At 26.0% G+C, this 22,288-nt stretch overlaps 2 protein-coding genes across 3 annotated transcripts; one reads left to right on the top strand and one right to left on the bottom strand.

Moving 5' to 3' along the window:
- Positions 1-13,130: 13,130 nt before the first annotated feature.
- On the top strand, positions 13,131-14,821 carry LOC129613530 (hydroxyacylglutathione hydrolase, mitochondrial). 2 transcript variants are annotated; one of them, XM_055527637.1, is made up of 4 exons: positions 13,131-13,216; positions 13,764-13,879; positions 13,947-14,438; positions 14,508-14,821. In XM_055527637.1, the coding sequence occupies exons 2-4, from the start codon at positions 13,832-13,834 to the stop codon at positions 14,739-14,741; spliced, it is 774 nt and encodes a 257-aa protein (XP_055383612.1). In that variant the 5' UTR covers positions 13,131-13,216; positions 13,764-13,831; the 3' UTR covers positions 14,742-14,821. The 2 variants fall into 2 exon arrangements, with proteins under 2 accessions (XP_055383612.1, XP_055383611.1); XM_055527636.1 differs by lacking the exon at positions 13,131-13,216 and adding an exon at positions 13,289-13,463.
- Positions 14,822-20,170: 5,349 nt separating this feature from the next.
- Positions 20,171-21,899, bottom strand: LOC129613552 (uncharacterized). Its single transcript, XM_055527666.1, has one exon. The coding sequence runs from the start codon at positions 21,872-21,874 to the stop codon at positions 20,312-20,314; it is 1,563 nt and encodes a 520-aa protein (XP_055383641.1). The 5' UTR covers positions 21,875-21,899; the 3' UTR covers positions 20,171-20,311.
- Positions 21,900-22,288: the final 389 nt, after the last annotated feature.

The following is a 22,288-nucleotide window of genomic DNA, read 5'->3' as shown; positions in this document are numbered from 1 at the left end:
AAAAAATTTGTTTTCCAATTAAATATAGCAATATTTGCAGCAATTTTTCCTTCTTCACAAGAGAGCGGATGAGATATTTTTGCCTTATAAAATTTTATTGTTTAAGAAATTTTATTAAATTTTTCATTTATCGCCTCTAGAGTGTGATTTATCTCTTTTTTTAATGAATTGATTTATAGGTAATTTCTTTTATTTGCGATTATTGTCAAAATTAATGAATAAGGTTGAATTCATGTTGGCATATCTTACTTAGAACTGTTTTTAGAAGTAAAGCTGATTCCCTTCAGTTTTTTAATTTTCTACTGTAGAATACCGCTAACAGAAGTAAACTTAAGTTTTAAGATGTGCCAACATGAACTTAACCTAATTTTAGGATATTATCAATGGAACGATTTATTACATAAGTAATAAGATCTTTTATATCCCTCTTTTAGTTTGGTAATACTACTGATCTGTATGTAGCTAAATAATGGAATCATATTACATTTATTATTTAATTTTGAAAAATCTATAATGTGTGCGCTTTATGCCATTATTTCAGTAACCCATTTGGCACATAATAAGTGCCAGCAACCGTATTATTGGATAATATTTTATTTGTTTTAAAATATTCTTGAAAAATATTAAACAAATCTAAATATTTTGATTATAATTAATTAAATACTATTCTAACTTGTATTTTGATTTGAATTGCGCGTGGCTTCAAAATTTATTTTTTTTGTAAATTAAATTTTATTTTCAAATTTTTGATACCTGCGCTATCATTTCGCCATTTGTTTTTCTGTCCTATTGCAATTTTTGAATGAAACATCAAAAAAATTTTCCCACACTTTAAAAATATGTCAACTTTTCATTTTCGAAAATAATAATAAGAAAATATTTTTTTAATATTTTTATTTCTTTTACTTTTTATTTTTTATTATAATTTTATTGCAATCATTTAAAGCATATACAAATAATAACACAAATATATGAAAGACGGGTATCAAATTCCACCTGAACAGCGTAAATTATATGAAATGTCTTTGAAAAAAAATTGGTATATTTTTGTATATATGTACATATGTACATGCATGTGTGTATAGTATATGAATATATGCAATACAAACTCGTGCATTCATAAGTTTAAGCGCAATTTCATTATTTTATACGGTAAATAAGTGTTTTTTTTTTAGTTTAAAAAAAAAATTAGAGGAACAAAAATGCATTGTAGTTGCAATTGATTTTTTTTATTTTTGTTTTTAACATTGTAAAGTACCATAAAGTAGCGAATTTTAATTAATGAATTGAAATTGCTATAATTGTTGTTTATTGTATTTTGTATAGATATAAAAATTAAGATCATACAAAATTTTAAAAGAATATTGACGTAGATAAAAAATGAGTGAATGCCTAAAATCAAAGATTTTATTTTTTAATTCACATTATCCATAAGTTTTAAGAATGAATAAATTTTTTATTAAAAAATTCTGTACGTTTGCAAAAATATTATGCTTTAAATCTGCTAAATATGCAATTATTCTATGCATAGTATGTAAAGTAGACGATACGATTTTTATTTGATACAATCACTTAGAAAGTTTCTAAGAGATTTTGAGAAGAGAAATATTTAATTTGTCACAATATGTGTAAGGATTTAAAATCTTAAAATTGGATTTTTAAATAGCTTTATGTGTTTATCGACCTATTGGCTTGTTTCCTATTGTTGAAACGTTTATTTTATGAACGGGTTTCTGCATGTATTAGATTTGCAGATTGGCAGGAGTCGACCTAAGACCAAGTCAGTGTAGTCATAAGAACTAATTGTAACACCTCATTTATAGAGCGCTTTCTATAGGCTTATAATTCCTGTGTAGTTACACAGTCAAGTAAGCGCGCGCTATCTCGTACAAGCCCGAAAGTGTCACTACTCTAGAAAGTCAATCGCCTCCTTTCCAATGCCTCGCAAAAGCAGAGAATTCTGCTCAGTCAAATAACCGATACCATGCTAAAATCTATACACAAACGGTTAATAGGCTATTTTAATTTATACAAGCGATAACCTAATCTGCTACTCCCAATGAGGAGGTGAAAGTCTTCCTTGCTCTTCTGGAAGGTGGACAAGAAAGGAAGGACTTTGCCTGTCTTTTTTCCAACACCCGATCCAAACCTACTTGCTTCCGCTGTTTCCCCCCACACACTCCTCTCTTTCCGCTTCGCTCCTTCTTACAAACTTTTTTGTGACTCCTCGACGGTCCACAGAGAGGCTCTGCCCCAATAAAAATATTCGGCGTTTCATATTTTGCTTAAGCACCCATCTTTTCATTACCGTATGTACCAGCACATGTGCTGAGACACACGATTAAAAAACTTTATTCCTCCTAACAAGTTCCACTGGCGCCTGTTGACATTCCCACTCCAAATTCGATTTGATTTAATAAGAATTAAGTGCTCGAATCACCGTGGTTTTTTTACTGTGGTTTTTATCACTGTGGTTTTTTTTAACACATTCCTTATGAGAATGTTTTCACGTATGCAAAGGTCCAAGGAAAAAACCGTGCTTTTTAGAGTTGGATCCTTCGATATGTCATTCGATCTCTTACTTGTCTCTCCTTCATGAATATTGGTGTTGCAGTGAACGTCCTAAAATGGATACTGCGTATACTAGTGTTTGAGAAAGTTTGGCTTAGAATGTTTATAAAAACCCCCTGCAAATGTCGTAATGCAATCTATATTGTTGAAAAAGATTGCGAACATGTCTACAATTTTTATTCGTTAACTTTCTTTATGATCGATTCTAACGGATTTTTTAAAGCCTAAAATTTATAAACTAATATAGTTGTACGAAAATTCATTCAAAATTTGTTTCCAAACACAGCAAGTTTCTATGATGCTAGAGTATTTTAATATATCGAAGTTTTTCATATGATAGACGCCGAATTCTACTTTTATCCAACAATATTTCTTTTCATTTTTCACCCTTATATGTACAATTAATATCTTGTTAAAAAAATTGAACTATATTTCATTATTTGTCATCATTTGAAATTCTTTCACTTTTTGTTATATGCGCAAACAATAAAAATTACAAAACTTATTGCAAACATGACATAACAATTACCACAATAGAAAGTGACAGTCTTCTTAGGATTTGAATGGAAATTGAAAACACAATAATAATAAAAAACATTTCGCACATACATTGTGTAAATTGTGTATATCCTTCTTGCCCTTCACAAATAGATTATTTTGCAATATTTAGAGGAGTTTTCAGGAGAGGATCCTTTAAGGTTATTATCCCTACTTTTTTTTTTCTTTTTATTCTCAGACATGAAAATAAAAGGTAAAATGTTTTTAAAAATAAGAAATATTTTTTAAATACACATACTTACGTGCCTATATAATCACATTTAATCATTTTAACCATAACTATATTTGAACAGAATAATAAATGAGGGTAAATATAGTGCTTACAAGCAATTACACAATGTATTAAGTGTTATTATGCTGCGGATTGAAAAATATTGAATTGATGACACAATTGAATAAAACATACAGAAAATTATACTTACGCATACACTCGATTTTATGATCTTTTCTATTTTATGAATTTATGACACTAGAAATAGAGAAGCAGAAGCCTTTTTCTTTTCAAAATTTATAACAATAATCATAGATTTTAATATTAAGAAGGATATTTTTGTTATTTTCTTTTATAGGTGTGAGAGTTCGTAATAATGGAATATTATTAATAGAATATTAGAATATTATTAGATAAGGAAAACAAAATTATCGTAAAATCAATTGCCTTTTAATTTAATTTAACAAAAAAAATTAATAAAAAAGTTAACGTTACCATTCGTATAACTGTATTCGGTTTTCTTGCCGAAGCTTGTTAGCCATAATTTTCTTCAATTCTAACGAAAAACAACAATATCTATATTCTCCCAATATTTTCCGGAATTGCTGATACAACTAAAATAAAAATTTTGGTTGTCAAGACCAAGTATATTCCCAAAAATTTTAAATTTTTATTCAAAATGTTTGATTAAGAGTTCGAAGCAGTGCAAGAGTTATTCTTAACTTATTTTAAAAAAATTCTTGCGGTCTTAGCACACGTGCTGAACTTATTTTTTAACGTTCGCTTAATTATAATTTTTTTGCAATGAGTTCAAATCTAATTAATTCATAAAATAATTTGACATTTAATGTCATTTTTGACATTTGGACTGACAGACAACAAATTTCATAAAAATGTTTTCCTATTACTGCATCAATTCTTTTTTGCGTATAACAATATAGTAAATATTTATCACTGCAATAGTTATTACTTAATGTTGAACTCAACGGGAACTCTGCTTGAGGGAGAATCTATTGAATAGTAAACTCTCTTTTATAACATTTTTGAATAGTACATATTGTATACTATTGTATAAGGTTTGTGTTGTAAACGTTTTATAATGATAGAATAATTGAAAACCAAACAATTTATGTGCCTGCCTAAAAATATATACACTGCAGATTTTTTTCTGTTTATTCATTTTGATACTGTAATTCAACATATTATTTTCAAATGATCTGATTAGTTTGTATAAAAATTATTTTCCACAATATTAAGCAAATGAACATCCAAGATAGAAAACTTTTAAAAATCAGTTGGATATTATTTAAATATTAATATATTATGTATTAAATTATAATAGCACATAATTAGAGTTATTGAAAGGTGATTGCAAGAGGAGTGCAGAAAATATTTTAAAATTCAAAATGTGCTTTGAAGTGGTTTCATATGATAGTGAAGAAGAATTTTAAAGTCGATTGCGAATTCCATTCTTATTAGTGAAAAATAAATATAAAAATTTTCTAAAAATACAAAATAATTTTATGTCAATTACAAATTTGAAATATTTTTAAATCGTGTTGTTAAATGTTAATTAGCGTGATATTTTGAAAATAAAAAAAAATTACGGTTGAATAAAATTAATAATTGCGGCATAAGAACTTTTGCCTTTTATTTCATTTGCCTCCTAAAAAATTGTGGAATTGTGTTCTTAATTTATGAAACGGGCAAACTTTTTGTGATGTTTTTTAAATCTGTGAAACTTGCAAAAAAAAATTCTTTTGTGCGATCATTATTCTATGTGTGTTGTTATCATGCGTTTTGGCACTACAGCAAGGATAAGTGAATTTGGGTGCGTTTGAAAATTCAAATTGTAGTCATGTGATTGTCAAAAGGTCTACATACATATGTATAGTGGCATAACTGCGTAAACGTACATTTTAAATTTATTAGTCATTATGTGAAATAAAATCTTTCTTTACTATTTAATTAAAATAAGTCATAATTTTAATATTGTGTTAAATTACAAGGCATATCCTTTTTTTCTCTTATATAGCCTCTAATAAGCGCCCACAACATTAATATTCTTATATATGTAGCACAGAATTCTAAAATTAAGATAATTATATACGTAAATGCGTGAAATTATTTAAGGACAATATGACATAAGAATAAAGGAAAAAAAAACAAGTAATCAAACATTAATTTTATTCCCCGAAAATCCAATATAACCTCACTTTATTAATATTTTTAAATTTTAATTCAATCCCTTGGAGTGCTATTTAAAAAACAACAGGGAAGAATATAAGAATGCTGTATATAAAAAAAAGGAATAAATATTGGTTTTAAATTGTTGCATTATGATGCGTACTGAAAATATTGCTGATACACAAAATTCGATTCGTGTTACGGTAACAGTGTAGATGTGTTTTTAAATTAGAAATTGGGATTTGGTGGAATTAAACAAACACTCACGGGTTCTATTCGTGGAACTAATAATGTAGATTTCAAGCTATCGATTCTACATGAGTTGACAGTTTCAAATACGGTTGCACTTTTTTGGGTACGGCCTTCATAAGAGTGAAAGAACCTTTCAACAAAGTTATTATGTGCGGATGAGAACGGGATCCATTTAATAATAAACATTCTGACACAGTGAACAAGTACATTCATGCTATCGGTGATCACAGATCACCTTAAGCTGTTTTTGCGGTGCGGTACTTCACATCTTATGCACTTGCGATGACTTAGCTTAGGAAAAGGCTTCTAAATCTCGATACACCATTGGCCACGGTGATATATTGATTTAGATATCGGGCATCAAAGTTTAATCTATACAATCAGCAATCTATTACTCTTATATTTACTTTTGCCGTAACATTATATATGTATATATGTACTATGTTCGTATGCGTTAACATATTGAGGGTTCTTTTTTGTATACATATTAAAAATTTAACTGCATCATTACTTGCTTTCTAAATCTATCATATATATTGTGGATGTAAAACAAATGAACATATTTACGTGTAGCAAGTCCTGATGTAAAAAAACACCAAAATTATCATAAGTATCCTGTTTGTTATATAAATCAAAAATGATACACCGTTAAATAATAATAAAAAACATAAAGGGTGTACTAATTTTAGTGTTATATTGGAAAGGTTATGTTGTTCTTTGTAAGTGGTATTAAATCTAATTTTTTAGTGACAATTTGATGTATTTGTACTTTTGTACATAAAATTTGACAGATTTTTTGCTTGATTAGTTTGATTTTAAAAATATTATAAATTTAAACGTATGTAAGTGTATTACTTAACTGAATCTCATAATTTATAATGTGCATTAATATTATGTGTATATTGGTTATAAATTTGGTTTTTTACTTATAATTATTAAATGTAATTCTTAAATATTAACACAATTTGAAAGCAATGCTGTGCAGGTTACCCTTGGCAATACGACGGTTGGGACTAACCCTCCAAGGATTCGGTTATTATTATCAGGGGAAAATATGGAAAAGTGCTGTCGGATTTCCTACTGACGGCTTGCGATCTTCACTAGGGGAAAAAATTGAACGGGCTGCGGTCGGTATTGCTTTTTAGACAGGAGTGTTTGCTTCTCTGGCAGGGTTAAGTTTCTAGAAGTCACGTTTGATAAAGCACTTGCGAGGAATTCACATCTTGACACTGAGATTGGAAGGCCCCGGTTTTTGACCTTGCAGACATTCCGAGATGTCTCTGTGTCCTAAAATCATGGACTGAATGTAACAGTAACTGTCGATTGTTCGTTCAGTTTTTACACATACTTCTGTGGTCTTGTGTAGGAATACGTCCCACAAGACAACTTAGGATAAGTTCTCAAGACTACAGATAATCGATGTTTGAATATCACTTGTGCAATGGCAACGACGCCGATGTTTGAATATCACTTGTGCAATGGCAACGACGCCGATGTTTGGAATTGAGGACCTGTTATCTTGTCTCCAATGTATCTTGAGGTTAGCATAGTATGGCTGCGCAGAGAATCGCTGGTCTTGATATTCAGGAATGTGGCCGGCTGGCAAACGATCTAGATCATACTCTGGGTATGCCCTTGTAAATGTGTAGGCTAAGATTTAACTTCGACAAACCCTTCAAGGTGATGTTTCCCAGTAAGGAAAACTGGAAGAGGAAAGAACAGAATGTGCGAAAATCGAATGGTATGTGGACGCATCCAAAACTGGAGTAAGGATTGGATCAGGCGTCTTTGGGTTGAAAGTCTTAGCCTATCCAGAAGCTTGGGGCCGTTTTCCAACGTAAAAAAGTTCATGAACAAAACCATTAACTTGAATATTCTTAGATAGTCAGGCGGCGATTCAGGTTCTTGACTCTTACCAAATCAAATCGTATTTGGTGTGAGAATGTCTGCAGGTCCTAGTGGAACTTATAGGAGGAATAAGATTACCCTAAATGGTACATGTATATGTATTTATGAATGCTCTTGCGAGGTCGGGAGCGACGATAGCTTTCTTGAAAATTTTGGTACACACTAGGTATTTTTCATACCTTAAAAATGACGAGATCTCCCAAAATGAACAGCTCCTGTAACAACTGGGTTAAAAACTTAACGTAGAACTAGTGAAATCAAGCACTATGCCAGCGGATACTGCAGTTGCAACAGAAGTTTCGAAAACTAAGGCAATTTCAATCGGTATCTAAATACGGATACATATCCTATGGTACTATGTGTATTTTACTATTTATTATAACGGAGAAAAAAAGAACAAAAAATTCAAGTTTGTTTTTTGAATTTTACCCTTCAGATTTACCACCAAATAATCTCTGGAGATTAAAGTAGAGGAGGCAAGTTTTGTTTTTTGTTTTTTGAAGGGGGTGCGAAATTAACTTGTATTTCCTTAGTGTTAACAGTTTTATTAAATATAATGATAAGATCATTTTACAATTAAATTTGAACATTTCATTGAAAAAAACAACTGCGTTGTTTTTCAGAAAATTATACAACTTTTATTTGATTACAGATTTCATACTTTTCTCTTTTTTTTTCAAATTATTGAAAAATATGCCAATATGTTCAAAAATATTGGTTATGAATTTATTAATATAGTATATAAGAATGAGGATATCAAGTAGCTAATCAAGGTATATATAGAATCACTTAAATTAATTCTCATTACATTGATTAAAATTGATTTATGTTTCCTTTATAACTTAAAATATTTCTTATTCGGAAGTTCAATCATATTAGAATTAGTGAAATCTTTTAACCCCTTTTTAAGAGTTCACCTGTTTTCATGGTTACACATGTATTTAGTTTTGTTGTAACTTTTATAAGAACATTATTCTGGATGACTGCATTTGAAATTTCCATTGTATACATCAGTTATAAATCTGGAACACATGCTATAGATTAGTATAATTAAAAAATAGACTGTGGTTCATTTTATAAAATAATTTTAGTTTATGTATTCAATTTTTGTTTTGTTTTAGAAATACTTTATTTTTAGTTAATTAATTTAATTGACCAATGATGATATTAAATTTCAAAAATAATTATTGCTTTGCATACTATAGTTTTGTAAAATTTTAGGATAGCTATTTCAAATGTTGATATTTGATATTTTGCTCTTTTATTAAATAATTTAATTGAAATAATTGCATTCCTTTGAGAACGGATTTAGTTAAAATTTTATATGTACGAATAGAAAATTATTTTGGTTTATGGTTTTTGATTTTTAAATGTTATTGGTTCTGAATGTGTTTTTGATATGAAAATATTTAAGTTAAAAAGTATATGTTTTATTAGAAACTATTTATGATAAAAATTTATTGATGTTCAAAATGCCAACAATAATAGACTTATCATCACCAAATAACAACAGCAGATTATGTTTTAATTCTGTAAGAACTTCAGATTTCTTTAGATTTATGCATTCGTCGTTTCAATGTCTATGTGCATTGGGTAAATTAAATTCGCTGCTTTCAATTTTTATATCCGCTTACGACCGAATATTTTGAAGAATAATTTTGTAATTTTACCATTATCAACTCCGTTTATAATGCTAAGAGATAGAAATCTGAAGTATATGGTCACTTAAATATAATCTTGTCCCATCTATCTATAATAAATCTAAGGGGATTGTGAAAATTTATCTTCTCGCCATGAATCTTTTAACTTGGATTAGACTATATATAAAATCATTTGTTATAATGTCATATAACATACGTACAGATATCACAGAGTTGACATGATCAACTGCACATTTTTCATCACTTTTACTATAAAATTTGTAAATTTAGAATAATGTGATTTGCAATAAAACAAAAAACATAGGATTAAAAAATATTCTTCTACCTTCTACAACTATATGTATACCGGTTTATAAAATTAGGGTAAAATTTTAATCCTTAAAATAATTGCAGAAAACTAGATCAAGTCTATAATAATCGATTTTCTTATGAAAATTATTTTATCAGCAAATTTTTGATGATATTTTTAAACTATTCTTAAAATTCACTATATTAAAAATGCAATATGGTATTTAGAACTACATTTGTATGTCCCTTTGTATAAAATATTTAATCGTAGGAAAAAATCTTTAGTAAAATTTTTTTTTGTAAACTTTCATTTTTTATCAAAAATCTGTTTCCTCTTAGTCCTGTATATAAATTGACCATAAAGGTATATATTTGTAGTAATTCAGTAGTCCCAGCCTTTATTTATATCTATAGTGTTATTTATTAGAGTGTTGGCAAAGAATTTTAAGAAGAAAAAAGATGATGAGGATGTTTATTGTGTATTTTAACAGATTAATCGGATGAAATCCTTAAGATAACATTATTTTGAATTCTCCTTTCCAATTTTATTAATTATCATAGTTTCCAATCAATTTATTTATAATTATTTTATTAGGCTAGAAAAAAAAATTTATTAGATTAAAAAGAAAAATTCATAACCTAGAAAAAATAATTTCTAAGCGGTTAGATGATGAATACTTTCCCGCATTAAATTTTAATTTTATAATTTATTTAAAAAATTTTAAACTTTCTTAATTTGTACAGATATTTTCTGAAAAGTAATGAAAAATTATACTGGTGGAAAGTTTTACTTAAAATGATAAATTTTTTGGTGTAAACTGTTAAATACAAAAATGATTAGTCAAGGTTTACACTATCAAACTTTGTTCATAGGTTTTGTTGAATTTGATGATTAAAATTTGATGAAAGCTTCATATGTAAACGTTCGTGAATTTTTTTTTGACGGAAGAAATAGAACGCCATCTAACTCGAATCAATTAAAATTCATAATCATTCGCAATCATTAACGAAATGCTAGATAATTGTTCTTTTGTCTAAATTTTTTATGAATTGTCAAGGATGTTATCAGTACCTTAATTTTAAATTAACTACAATTAATTAAAAAATTGTACAAAAAAAAGAAGCTCCCTTATGTGCAAATAAATTTTTTGCTTTATGGAACAAATTTTTTTAAAGAAACCCATGTAAATTTTTGCATTTTCTAAAAGATTCTTGAAATTTGAATACTTTCCATAAAAAAAAAGGTGACAAAATCAAAGATAATCGTTGTGACAAAATTCTTTCTCATTGTCACACAAACAAATCCTAATTTTTATTTTATATTAAAAACATAATGAAAATATGTGAGAAAAGTGAGTGTGACAAAATACTTTAAATTTACTAAATTCTTTGATCCTTTTATGCTTTAGTTTTAATATTGTCCTTATCTAAAGTACATTTTTACTTTTTTTTTAATTTCAAATTACATTTTTGATGATGGCAAATTATTTTTTTTTTGCTGGGATTTACTGAATTGTTTTTATTTTATTTCTTTTTCCATATTATTTTATTTATTCTGTTTTGTTATTCTACTTACGACGACGACGATTTGGTGTCAAATTAGATTTGATGCGTAATTTGATTCCAGGTGGAAACAATGATAATTTTAAATGATGAAAATGATGGGAACTGATGAATCAGTGCAATAAAAAGAAGAAGAAATATTCGTCTGCTTGTAGTTTTAATATTTAATTTTTATTTAGCGTTTGTATGCACATATGTGTATATGTATTTAATGTAAATTAATAATGTAACAAATGGCAGTTCACAATATTATGTTTGCGCTGTACGAGTGAATAAATTGAATTATTGAAAAAAGTTTTTTTCCTGAATGAAATAGTCAGAATAGTTTATATTTTTTAACGCATTTATTGTATGATTGCTTTTACTTATTTGCCGGTAAGAATGTTTAGGAAGGAACGAACTCATATGAATATTCACTTCAGATTCAGGCAGAATTTTACACCGAAAAATTTAATAACATGTAGTTGGAAAATACATTTTAACACAGTTGGACGCTGTGTATACATAATGTAAATAGCCGGAGGATACCGAAAAAAATTCTGAATCAGCAAGCTTAGCCAACAGTTTCTACATGTACAAATAAAAATTAAGTTTAAATATCCGCAGTTAGCTTGAGTCTTCTTGATGGTGAGCTTATATACTGGGAATCGAAAAAGAAGTAATTAAATGAAAGTGGCAATTTGACGAATGATGATAACAAATTGGCCTTTTTAATTGACAAATTCATGAAACAAGTTTCTGAAAACTGTTTTTCAGCGAGCTATTTACCCACAAATAGTATATGAACATATGTATATCTGTTCTAGTTGTAAGGCACTAGGGACAATTTTTAATTTAGTTTACGTTGAAATCAATTTTTTATTTTTTATAAGGTTTCTATAATTTAAGGATAAATTTTTCGTAAAGTACACATCTACGGTATGTTCTGTTCCTATGTGCTTAATTTAAATTTTTTCAATTCTAAACTCCTTAAATTTTATTGCTTCAAAACAAATACTATAAGAAGACGAAATATGTATGTATGAATACAATAATAAAAGTTCGCATAAATCCTACTCAATGCATAAGTATTTTAAATTTTCTTATATAAGAAGAAAAAACTCAAAAATTGAGTGATTTTCAAACACTTGTGGTAGTTAATTTAAAAGGATAAAATGGATACATACATATTTATCTACATATACATACAGATATTTTCAAGAACGGGCGTGTCTTAAGTTTTAAAATTTTATATATAACTGGCTTTTAATATTTTATTTTAATTTGAGTATCTTACGGGATTTGATCGAGTTCAAGTTACTTCAATAATTTGTACTTTTTTTTACATTTACAACCCAGAAAGGGTTCCAATTATGAACTTTATCGTGCCCGTACTCATAGCACATTAGATATTCATATTATGGCGAAACGGTTTTAGTGACTCAAACCTTTGCTTACCGTACTCCGGCTTATAAAGATTGTTATCAAAGTTTTTTTATATAATGCATCCACTTCTAGTGCAGATAAGTTCTGCTCTCCTTTAGCCTTCACTATTGGATGTTTTAGTCTATTTGATTATCCGCAATTGTATTGTAAACTAGGAAAGAGATTAAGAGATTACGAGTGCGTATGAAACCTACTTGATAATAGATAGGGTACCTAGTTGAACTTATTTAGCATTCGTCCGATTTAGCTCAATATCTCCATAACTTTCGAAATAATACAATATGTATGTATATCAATAACACTCCTTCTTCCTTTTCGTTTCTTATTTTATTTTGTTTTATAATTCGAATTAGCTTTGTAGGAATACAACTTCGAAAAATTTAATATTGGAATATTTTGTGCACGAACCAATTATTTTAATGTTCAGATATTTATCGGATGATGTCGCTGTGTATTTATGTATTAACGACAACTGATGACAGTCAATACTCGAAAGTCAAAATTATGTCAAAATATTTTAGTAAAACAAGAAAAGAAAATAAATTCTAATAAAAAATTATTTTGATAAGATATTTAATTACTTTTTGTTAAAGTAAGAAAAATTTAGATGTAAAAATTTCTTTAAATGCATTATTTTTTGTTGAAAAAATATTCCTAGCATTTAAAACTAATCAATTTATAGAAGAAGTGTAAGCTTGAATTTAGTTTAGTTCTTTTCATCTACATCAAGTAGGACATTTTGGTTTTCATTTTTAGTTTTATAGAAAAATTACTTTAAATGTGGTGGAATCGTTTACCAAATAATATTGTATACACTGCAACTGCTATTTACTTTAAAGGTTTGTTTATTTAAGTAATCTTGAAATATGTTTTGTTTGTCCTTAAAGTAGTTGAACATTAGAGATATAATAGCAACATTTATGTATGGATGTATGTACTTATGTAAATTTTCAGAAGCACAAGACACCGGCTGTCACCCACTTGGTTATTAAATTTACTCATTGACTCTATTATATTAAATTTTCAATGCTTAAACAAGATTATTATAAAGCACTTTAGTTTTCTGTTTAAATATTTAGCTATATCGAGTTTTTATATTTTATATTGTAATTAAAAAATTTTTACATATTATTTTGTAGCTCAAAAAATTAAGTCTGTTGGATTTCGAGGAATTCATAGCTCTATAGAAACTATAAAAGCTCGCAATATGGATATTCAAATTATTCCAGCTTTAGAAGATAATTATATGTATTTGGTAAATTTAAAACAATAAAATTTTATTTAAATACAATTTAATTAGGTAGGTACGTACTTTCTTTTAGGTAATTGATAAAGATACAAAAGATGCCGCTATCGTTGATCCAGTTGATCCAGAAGCAGTTTTAAAATCTGTTGCTCAAAATAATGTAAATTTACGTTACGTAATGACAACCCATCATCATTGGGATCATGCTGGGGGAAATGAGAAATTGGTTAAAAGTTTTAATGGACCAAAATTAACCGTTTTTGGTGGAGATGATCGTATTGGTGCTTTAACGAACAAAGTGAAACAAGATGATACATTTAAAATTGGAAATTTAAGTGTTAAATGTTTATTCACCCCCTGTCATACTACTGGGCATATTTGTTATTACATTGAATCAACAGAGGGTGATAAGGTTGTTTTTACTGGTGATACATTATTTCAAGGTGGTTGTGGTAGATTTTTCGAAGGTACAGCTGAACAAATGTATTCGGCTTTAATTGAAAAATTAGGATCATTGCCAGATGAAACAAAAGTATTTTGTGGGCATGAGTATACTTTACAGAATTTGGTAAATAAATAAAGCTTGAAAGAAAACGTGATGTATTTTAAATGATGTATTTTAAAATTTTAATTTTAGGCATATAGCCGACATGTTGAACCAGACAATCAAGCAACATTGAATCGTATCGAATGGGCTAAATTGCGTCGTGCTGAAAAATCACCAACTGTGCCTTCGACAATAGCTGAAGAAAAATCTTGGAATCCATTTATGAGAGTTCATGAAAATTCTGTTCAAAAACATGCAAAAGAAGTTGATCCAATAAGCACAATGCGTAGTCTACGTAAAGAAAAAGATACGTTTAAAGCTTGATTTTAATTTTTGAAAATCTTTATGTATTTAATTTGTTATTTTTTAAAATTGTATTGGGATAAAAGCGCAAATAAAAAATTTTTCTTCTTCTGTGAAATTTTTTAACTTCTTAATTTATTATGAAATTTTAAAGATTCAAAGCAGGAAATTTTATATATGCATCCTTAATTAAAAAAAAAATTAAATCCTTAATTTGGGATTTTTGACTGAATCTACGTAAATTTTAATTTGTTCTCGTGTGTTATAATAAAGAACTTATCTGAGTATGTAATTTAAATGCAAGTTTTGCAGAATTTTGTTTAATATTTAATTTAGAGACATGTCTAATACCTGGATATGTATAGATCTATATATGTAGGTACATACCTACAGTTCCTTGTTTTAAAAATGCATACTATATATGTAGTAAGTCAATAAAATATGTATTTGTTTTTTTTTCTTTATTATTTATTAATATATATTTAATATTATATTGATAATTACATTGGCTTTACAAATACTTTACAATAACATTAATTTGTTTATCTTTAATATTATTGATATTAATATAATTTTTTATGTTATATATTGCATGCACATATTTCTTTTTTTATAATATTCGTACTTATGTACATATGCGTATATAATATGTTTGTTGTATCATGTACGACTTGATTCGAAATAATAAATTTATGTATTAGAAAAAATTTGAAATTAATTTAAAATAATTTTTAGAAATACAAAATTTTCATGATATATTTTGTGTCGTAGTAGCGGGTAGGAATTACGTTTAATAAATTTATAATATTTTTAGAAAATTCTTAAAATTCTCACTTACTCTTTTGAATCGTATATCAAACATAGTAATATTACATATTTTATATCCACATACATAATTTTGTTATTTTAGTAAAATATTTATATAAAAAATAAAATAAAATTTTGTGTTTATTTAAAAAAAAATTCTTATAATTTTTTTCCTTTGTAGATTAAGAATAATCAGAGATCATTTAAAGAATATAAAAAAACATTACAATTTTTTTAAGAATTTTAAATAATTGTTACGTGTGTCTTACATAATATTACAAGAGGTTTGAAGACAATAAATAAATTAATCTCTTATTAGATTTTTGTTTGTCTTCATTTTGTCTTTTTTTTTTTTAAATTATTAAATTTTATTAAAATATCAATTTATTATTAAAATTTAGAGAAAAGTTTTTTTTAAAAATATTACTGCATACAATACAAACGTTACAGATACAATATGAAATGATTAATTTTTTTTTTATCTTTACAAATATAATATAATTAATAATAATAATTCAATAAAACAAATTCACATTACTTAATAATTATAATTATAAGCCAGGCTCTAATTACATAAATTTTTGGCTAAAATTTCTAACTTAAATTTTGATTTTTTTTTTAAATAACATACAATATTTTTTTTTTCCATAAAGTTTTATTAATTTTTTTTTTGTTAATTAATATAATATTATAAATTTAATTTATTGATTAATCTTAATTTTTAATAATATAATAAGTTTTAATACTTTCAATTAAAGATTTTTCTTGTATTTTTTTTAAAATTTACAACAAAATTTTCTAAATTTTTTATATAATTATATAGCATTGATGGTGTTATTTATTCACTCTTAATAATTAATATTTTTAATTACTCTTAATTTTTATGCCAGGAACCACTATAAATAAGTTATATGTATGATTATTCATTTGATGTTTAATATGGTAAGTGGTTTTATTATGGTGATGCTGTTAGGGGTTATTTTTTATTCTCTTATTTTGTAGGCTAATTCAATAATTAATTTTTATTTTCAAATAAACTTATATAATATGTAAAATTATGCATATATATATTTATAATTTTTTAATTTTACATTTAATTATATACATTAAATTGAAACTACTTGTACATATATATAAAGCAATTAGCGCCCGATATATACTATAGAATTTGATATTGTAGGCAAAAACTGGACGTGTTATGGATAAAAAGTTATAATAGGAGACGATTAAGAATTTCATAAATATTAAAAATTTTTGCAATATAAATGGAATTTGATTAGATTGTTATAGTATTCTTGAATAATTCTAAATATTTTATGTAATTGTATGTACTAGGTATATAGAAAATATTAAAAGTACTTTATGAATTAAAGTAGTTCGGGTTTAAACACCGAAAATCATGTTACTGCAATTATTTTCGAAAACAAATTGAAAGTTTTATTAATTTTTAGTTTCAACTGGTGCATTTTATTGAAAATCTTTAAATATTTGCTATTGCAGAAAAAAAAATATTTCATTATGAAATCACGTCTCCCTTATTTATATCTAAGGGTGTTGATGTTTTCATCAAAAAACCCTCTTAAATTATTTAAATAAAAAAATGTCTGATTGCATTTTCTAAGAATAATTGTTTTACAAATAAATATATGTAATTCATTTTTATTATTATTTATATTTGATTTATAAAATTATATAAGAATTTTTCTAATTTTTCATAATAAGCATTAAAACGTTTATACTAATAAATTTTCTTAAATTATTAAAATATTAATTTCGTTATGGTGGATTCGTTTTTTTTTTCTATATTTTTTAAATTGATTTTGTATAGAATATAATTTTTAATTCGGTGTATTTTTATAATTATATTATATAATACCATTTTGTTTTATTTAAATACTTGGAGATTTGGATTATTTCAATTTCGTTTAATTTATAAGATTTATTTATATATATAGTTATATGGTGTGTCGATAATATTAATTTTGAAATTAAATATTTAAATTATTTTAGTTATTCATAAATATAGTAAATAGCTGAAAAAGCAACATTAAAATTATTATAATCTATTTATTTTGTATAGAAATTAAATTTTTTATTTAAATGAGTAAAAAATAAGTGATTTTCCTAATATACATATTAATATAGTTGAATATTATTAAAATAATAATAAAAAAAAATTAACACGATATTAAAACTTTTAGCATAAATTTTAACTATACATATAAAATATTTACTTAATCTATATAATTATAAACAAATTAATATCATAATAAAATTATTATTTTATAAAATATTTTGATATTTAATGATAAACTTAAATATGCATGAAATTAAAATTAAATTTTTAAATTATATGAATATTTAATTATGTAGCTGATAAATAATTGTTTTTTTTTTTCTAAAATATATCGTTATATAATATGGTTCATCTCTTTAATGCAAGTTTAATGTTATTGAAAGGACAAAGAGAAACCTTTTTAATGAAGGTTCCCATGTAGAAAAATCAAACACTTTTTACTTTTATTCCCAAATTATTAAAGCAGCTTTTAAAGAAAATGCTGTAGTTAAGGTTAGAACTGCAAAGCTTTAAAAGCTCTACATTTAATTTATACATGAAGCTTTAAAAACTTTGCAGTTCTAAGCTTAAGAATTGCATTTTGTAAAACACCATTTGCTTTGCAACAAAGAAATTTTTCATTTAAATTGAATAATATTTTTCCTAAATTGATAACTGCTTATACGGGCTTGTACATTAGAATTCAGAACTTTTAGTATTTTTTTTTTAAATTTTTCCAGTAAGTTTCCAATTTCTCTCCCACGGTTTTTACAATTTATAATCTAAAATAAAGAATCAATTGTATTAGTACAAATAATAAATTCATCAGAATCTACAGTAATAATTTAAAAGATAAATTTAGTTTAATATGTGGAAATGTTCTTTTTCAGGCTGTAATATATTACAAACGTATATAACATTCTAAGCTATACCAAGTTATTTGTATGGCCGTAAAGGAGACTCAGCACAATTTCAGCACTTTTGTATGAAGAGTTAGAGTTTTAATTGATAACTGATGAGAATATATTGGTGAAATATACACTCATAACTAAAAGTATTGTTTCGCTTGCAAATCATTGTCAATTATTTTCTCAGGGGTGGGTTTTATTATAATATTGATATACCTAAAATGAATCGGTTCACTGAAAAAATTTAGGTATATATGAATATGTGTCGTTCTTATATATTATAAATTATTTAAATAAAATTATTAATAAAGTAAATTTTTTGTTTTGTTCAATTGAAATAATAAAAAGTAATTTATAATAATAATTTGAAATAATTTTTTTTTGACGATATCACAATAATAATAATAATAACAAAAAAATTTAGTTATTCTCTTTCTTTTTTTGTTTTCGATTTTCATAAAAAAGTTATAATACATAAGTCTTAAATAATATAAAAAGTTGAAAAAAATATTTTAATATGTGTACAAATATCTTAACTAAAACTAATCGATTAATAATATTATGTTCGATTTATAATGTATTACCGTATTTGCCTAAAGAGTAACATAAATCCTATTATAATTATGTGTGTGCCAAAATTGACATTCTTTTGACATTTACTTTTCACTATACGTCATTTTTTTAACAATATTTTTCTGTTCTAAAGTAATACATATTTTAATTTAAATGTGATTTTAATTAATTTTTTTGTAAAATATTTATATAAAAGAAAAATAACCTAAAATTTAAAATAAACTATAAATAATAAAAATTATTTAATTTTTTTCTTAATTTTTAATTATTATTTAATATTATCAATGTATTCAATTTATTTACTTTTCCCTTTTAAATTTTCCAAAACTGTATTTTAATGTTAAGAAATTTGAAAAATAAAAAAATGATAAATGTTTTATTTTAAGGTCACTTGTGATTTATACATATCGATTCATCGATTTTAAAGTCCGATATATTGAAATTATCGGTAAAATCTTAAGTTAGTAAGCCATCAATATTAAAATATCAAGTAAACTTCATAAACAAAAGACTGAATTAGTCTACTTTGCGTTAGTTTTGCATTTAGGAAGGTGCTCTCTTATTTTCGTGCCAGCTTCTTAATATAGATTTATTGCTTTGTTATGTATTTAAGCCGAACTCAAATCGAAATATCTGTAAATTTAAGGATTGCTGACTTTCACATGAAATTTTTAGTTTGACTCAAATATGACGAAACATTGAATTCAACTTATAGTATTAAATGATGTGGTGAATTATTTAGAGGTGTTTTTATAAATGTATCCGATAAAATTTATGTTACTGGTGTATTTTCAAATTCTTAGTATTCCAAAATTCTTTTGATTAGAAAGCTACATCCCTTGATAATCACACTTTAGAACTGATGTATCGATATGAATGCGAGGTTATTTTGAAGATATGTTATTAATTGTTTTTATATTTTGAAAGAAAAATTATTATTGCTTTTGAAATGGGCATGAAAAATTTTAATTAGAATGAACAGACGGAACAAAATAGTTGAAATAATTAATAATTTTTTCAAATTTGAAACTTATTATACAATTTTGTAAAATAAAATATTGGAACACATATGAACTATAATAATAATCTAATGGTGAATATTTTAAAATAAAAAAATTTACATGAAAATAATTAAATATAGAGAATTTTAATTTAAAGAAAAATAAAACAAAATATTCCTAAATATGTAAACATAAATTTGTTCTTAAAAGTAAAAGTATATTGATCATCCATCTTGTTTACATATATCAATTTGAAGATGAATTTGAGTGTTGACTATTATGATGATTATGATGGTTATGATGATGATGATGATGATGATTTCCATTAGTGTTAGGACCATTTTCAATATGATTTTGACTTGAATTCGAATCACCATTCGGAATTGATAAATAATTATTTTTCTTTCCTTTCCTTAATGCTTTTATATAAAGAACAAATACAATGATGATAGCAAGTAAAAGTGCAACAATTGCAACCATTAATAAAGGAACAATATTATCTTGAATAAAATTTGATATTCTTTTGCTTGGTTCTAAATCAGATGAAGAAGTTGGACATGAAGTTACTGTTGATATAGTTGTTAATTCAGTTGTTGTTGTTGTTATTATATCTTCCATTTTAACTGTTGTAATTGGTATTTCAGATGTAGATGATGTTGTTGTTGTTGTTGCTTTTAAATTATCATCATCACAAATTGGACAACATTCACCTGGTAATTTTCTTTGTATTTTACAATTATACATTGCACTACATTGTACTGTAAAACATCTACGAACACCATTTTCACATTCACAATCTGTACAATCATCTTCTTTCCATGTTTCACCTTCCTTAAATAGTTTACGTTCCAATGTATTATCCGAATAACAATTTGATTCAATATAACTATGTTGATTGGGTTGTGGACAAATTTCATGACAGAATTTTATACCATGTATACATTGACACATACGACATTTGCTAGGCCAAAATATTTTTTCAGTTTTCATGTATAAAGAACAATCAGGTTCAGAATCAACACATACATATTCTGGACAACATTGTCCCGGATGACTTGCATTACCTGGTTTTGTTTGTACAAGAATTTGTTTTGTATCGACGCATACGGGTCGTTGACAATCATTACGACAAATACATGTTGGTATTTTTTTCGGGCAACATTCTTTAAAAACTGACATATGATTGTCTGAAGATACTGATGTAGTTGATGAGCTTAACGCCCGTTTTGATCTTAATTCGGATATTGTATCAGATGTTTCTGGGAATGAAATAGAACGTTTCCATTTTTGATTGTAATAGCGACGGAAGTATTCATCAAAATTACGATAATCTCCGGGAACTATTTTAATTGATTCACGATGATGATATCTAAGACTCCTTTTTTTCAATTGTCTTTCTTCTGGTGGTTCAGTTGTTCTATTTTTTTTGCGATTACGTTTTGGTTTTGGTGTTGTAGTGCTTGTAGTAGTAGATGTTGAAGTTATTGCAGAATCTGTATTATTAAGATTTTCAAGTGATTTTGATACCATTTCTCCATTAGTTTCCAAATCTTCTTCATTATCAAGAGATGATAGCTTTTCAATAGGCAGTGATGAATCAGTTTCACTATGCTTTGTAATCATATTCTCGTCGGGCTCCTCTTCAGATTCCATAATTGTTGATAATGGAGGCGGTACTGTGGTGGTTGTTGTAGTTGTTGTTGTAGTACTTGTTGAAGTTGTTGTTGCTAATGTTGTAGTAACAGTAGTAGTGGGTAAAGTAGTTTCTGGTACCATTGTTAAGATACTATCAGTCGGACAATTTTCCATTACGTCTGGTGGTGGGCATACAACTTTTCTGCAATCAATTTTTTCTGAAAATAAAAAAGGAAAGAGAGAGAGAGTTAATAAATAGTATAAATTGTGCGAATTTAAATTGTCGGATTGCGGTTTTATATTTTCAGAATTTATAAATAGAAATAGTGAATTGAAATTTAGTGTAAACATAAAATAAGAAACTAAATTTCAAAATTATTTCGTTTCCTTGCAACATCGTCGGAAATGAGTGTTCACAAGAATTCTTCGTCTCTCTCGTACCAATAGTAAGTGAATCTATTAAAAATTTTATTTTCTCATGTTTGGTTTAATATTCTCTTTTGATATTTTACTAGATTTTACATTTAAATGCAAAACCTAATTTACTATTAAACGCGTGTTGTTGACACTTTTTGTTTAACTTTTAAT

This window comes from Condylostylus longicornis, unplaced genomic scaffold, assembly GCF_029603195.1.
Source record: "Condylostylus longicornis isolate FDR11 unplaced genomic scaffold, ASM2960319v2 ptg000084l, whole genome shotgun sequence".
NCBI lineage: Eukaryota > Metazoa > Arthropoda > Insecta > Diptera > Dolichopodidae > Condylostylus > Condylostylus longicornis.
The sequence above is the reverse complement of the archived record's forward strand: the minus strand, read 5'-3'. Positions and strand labels throughout refer to the sequence as shown.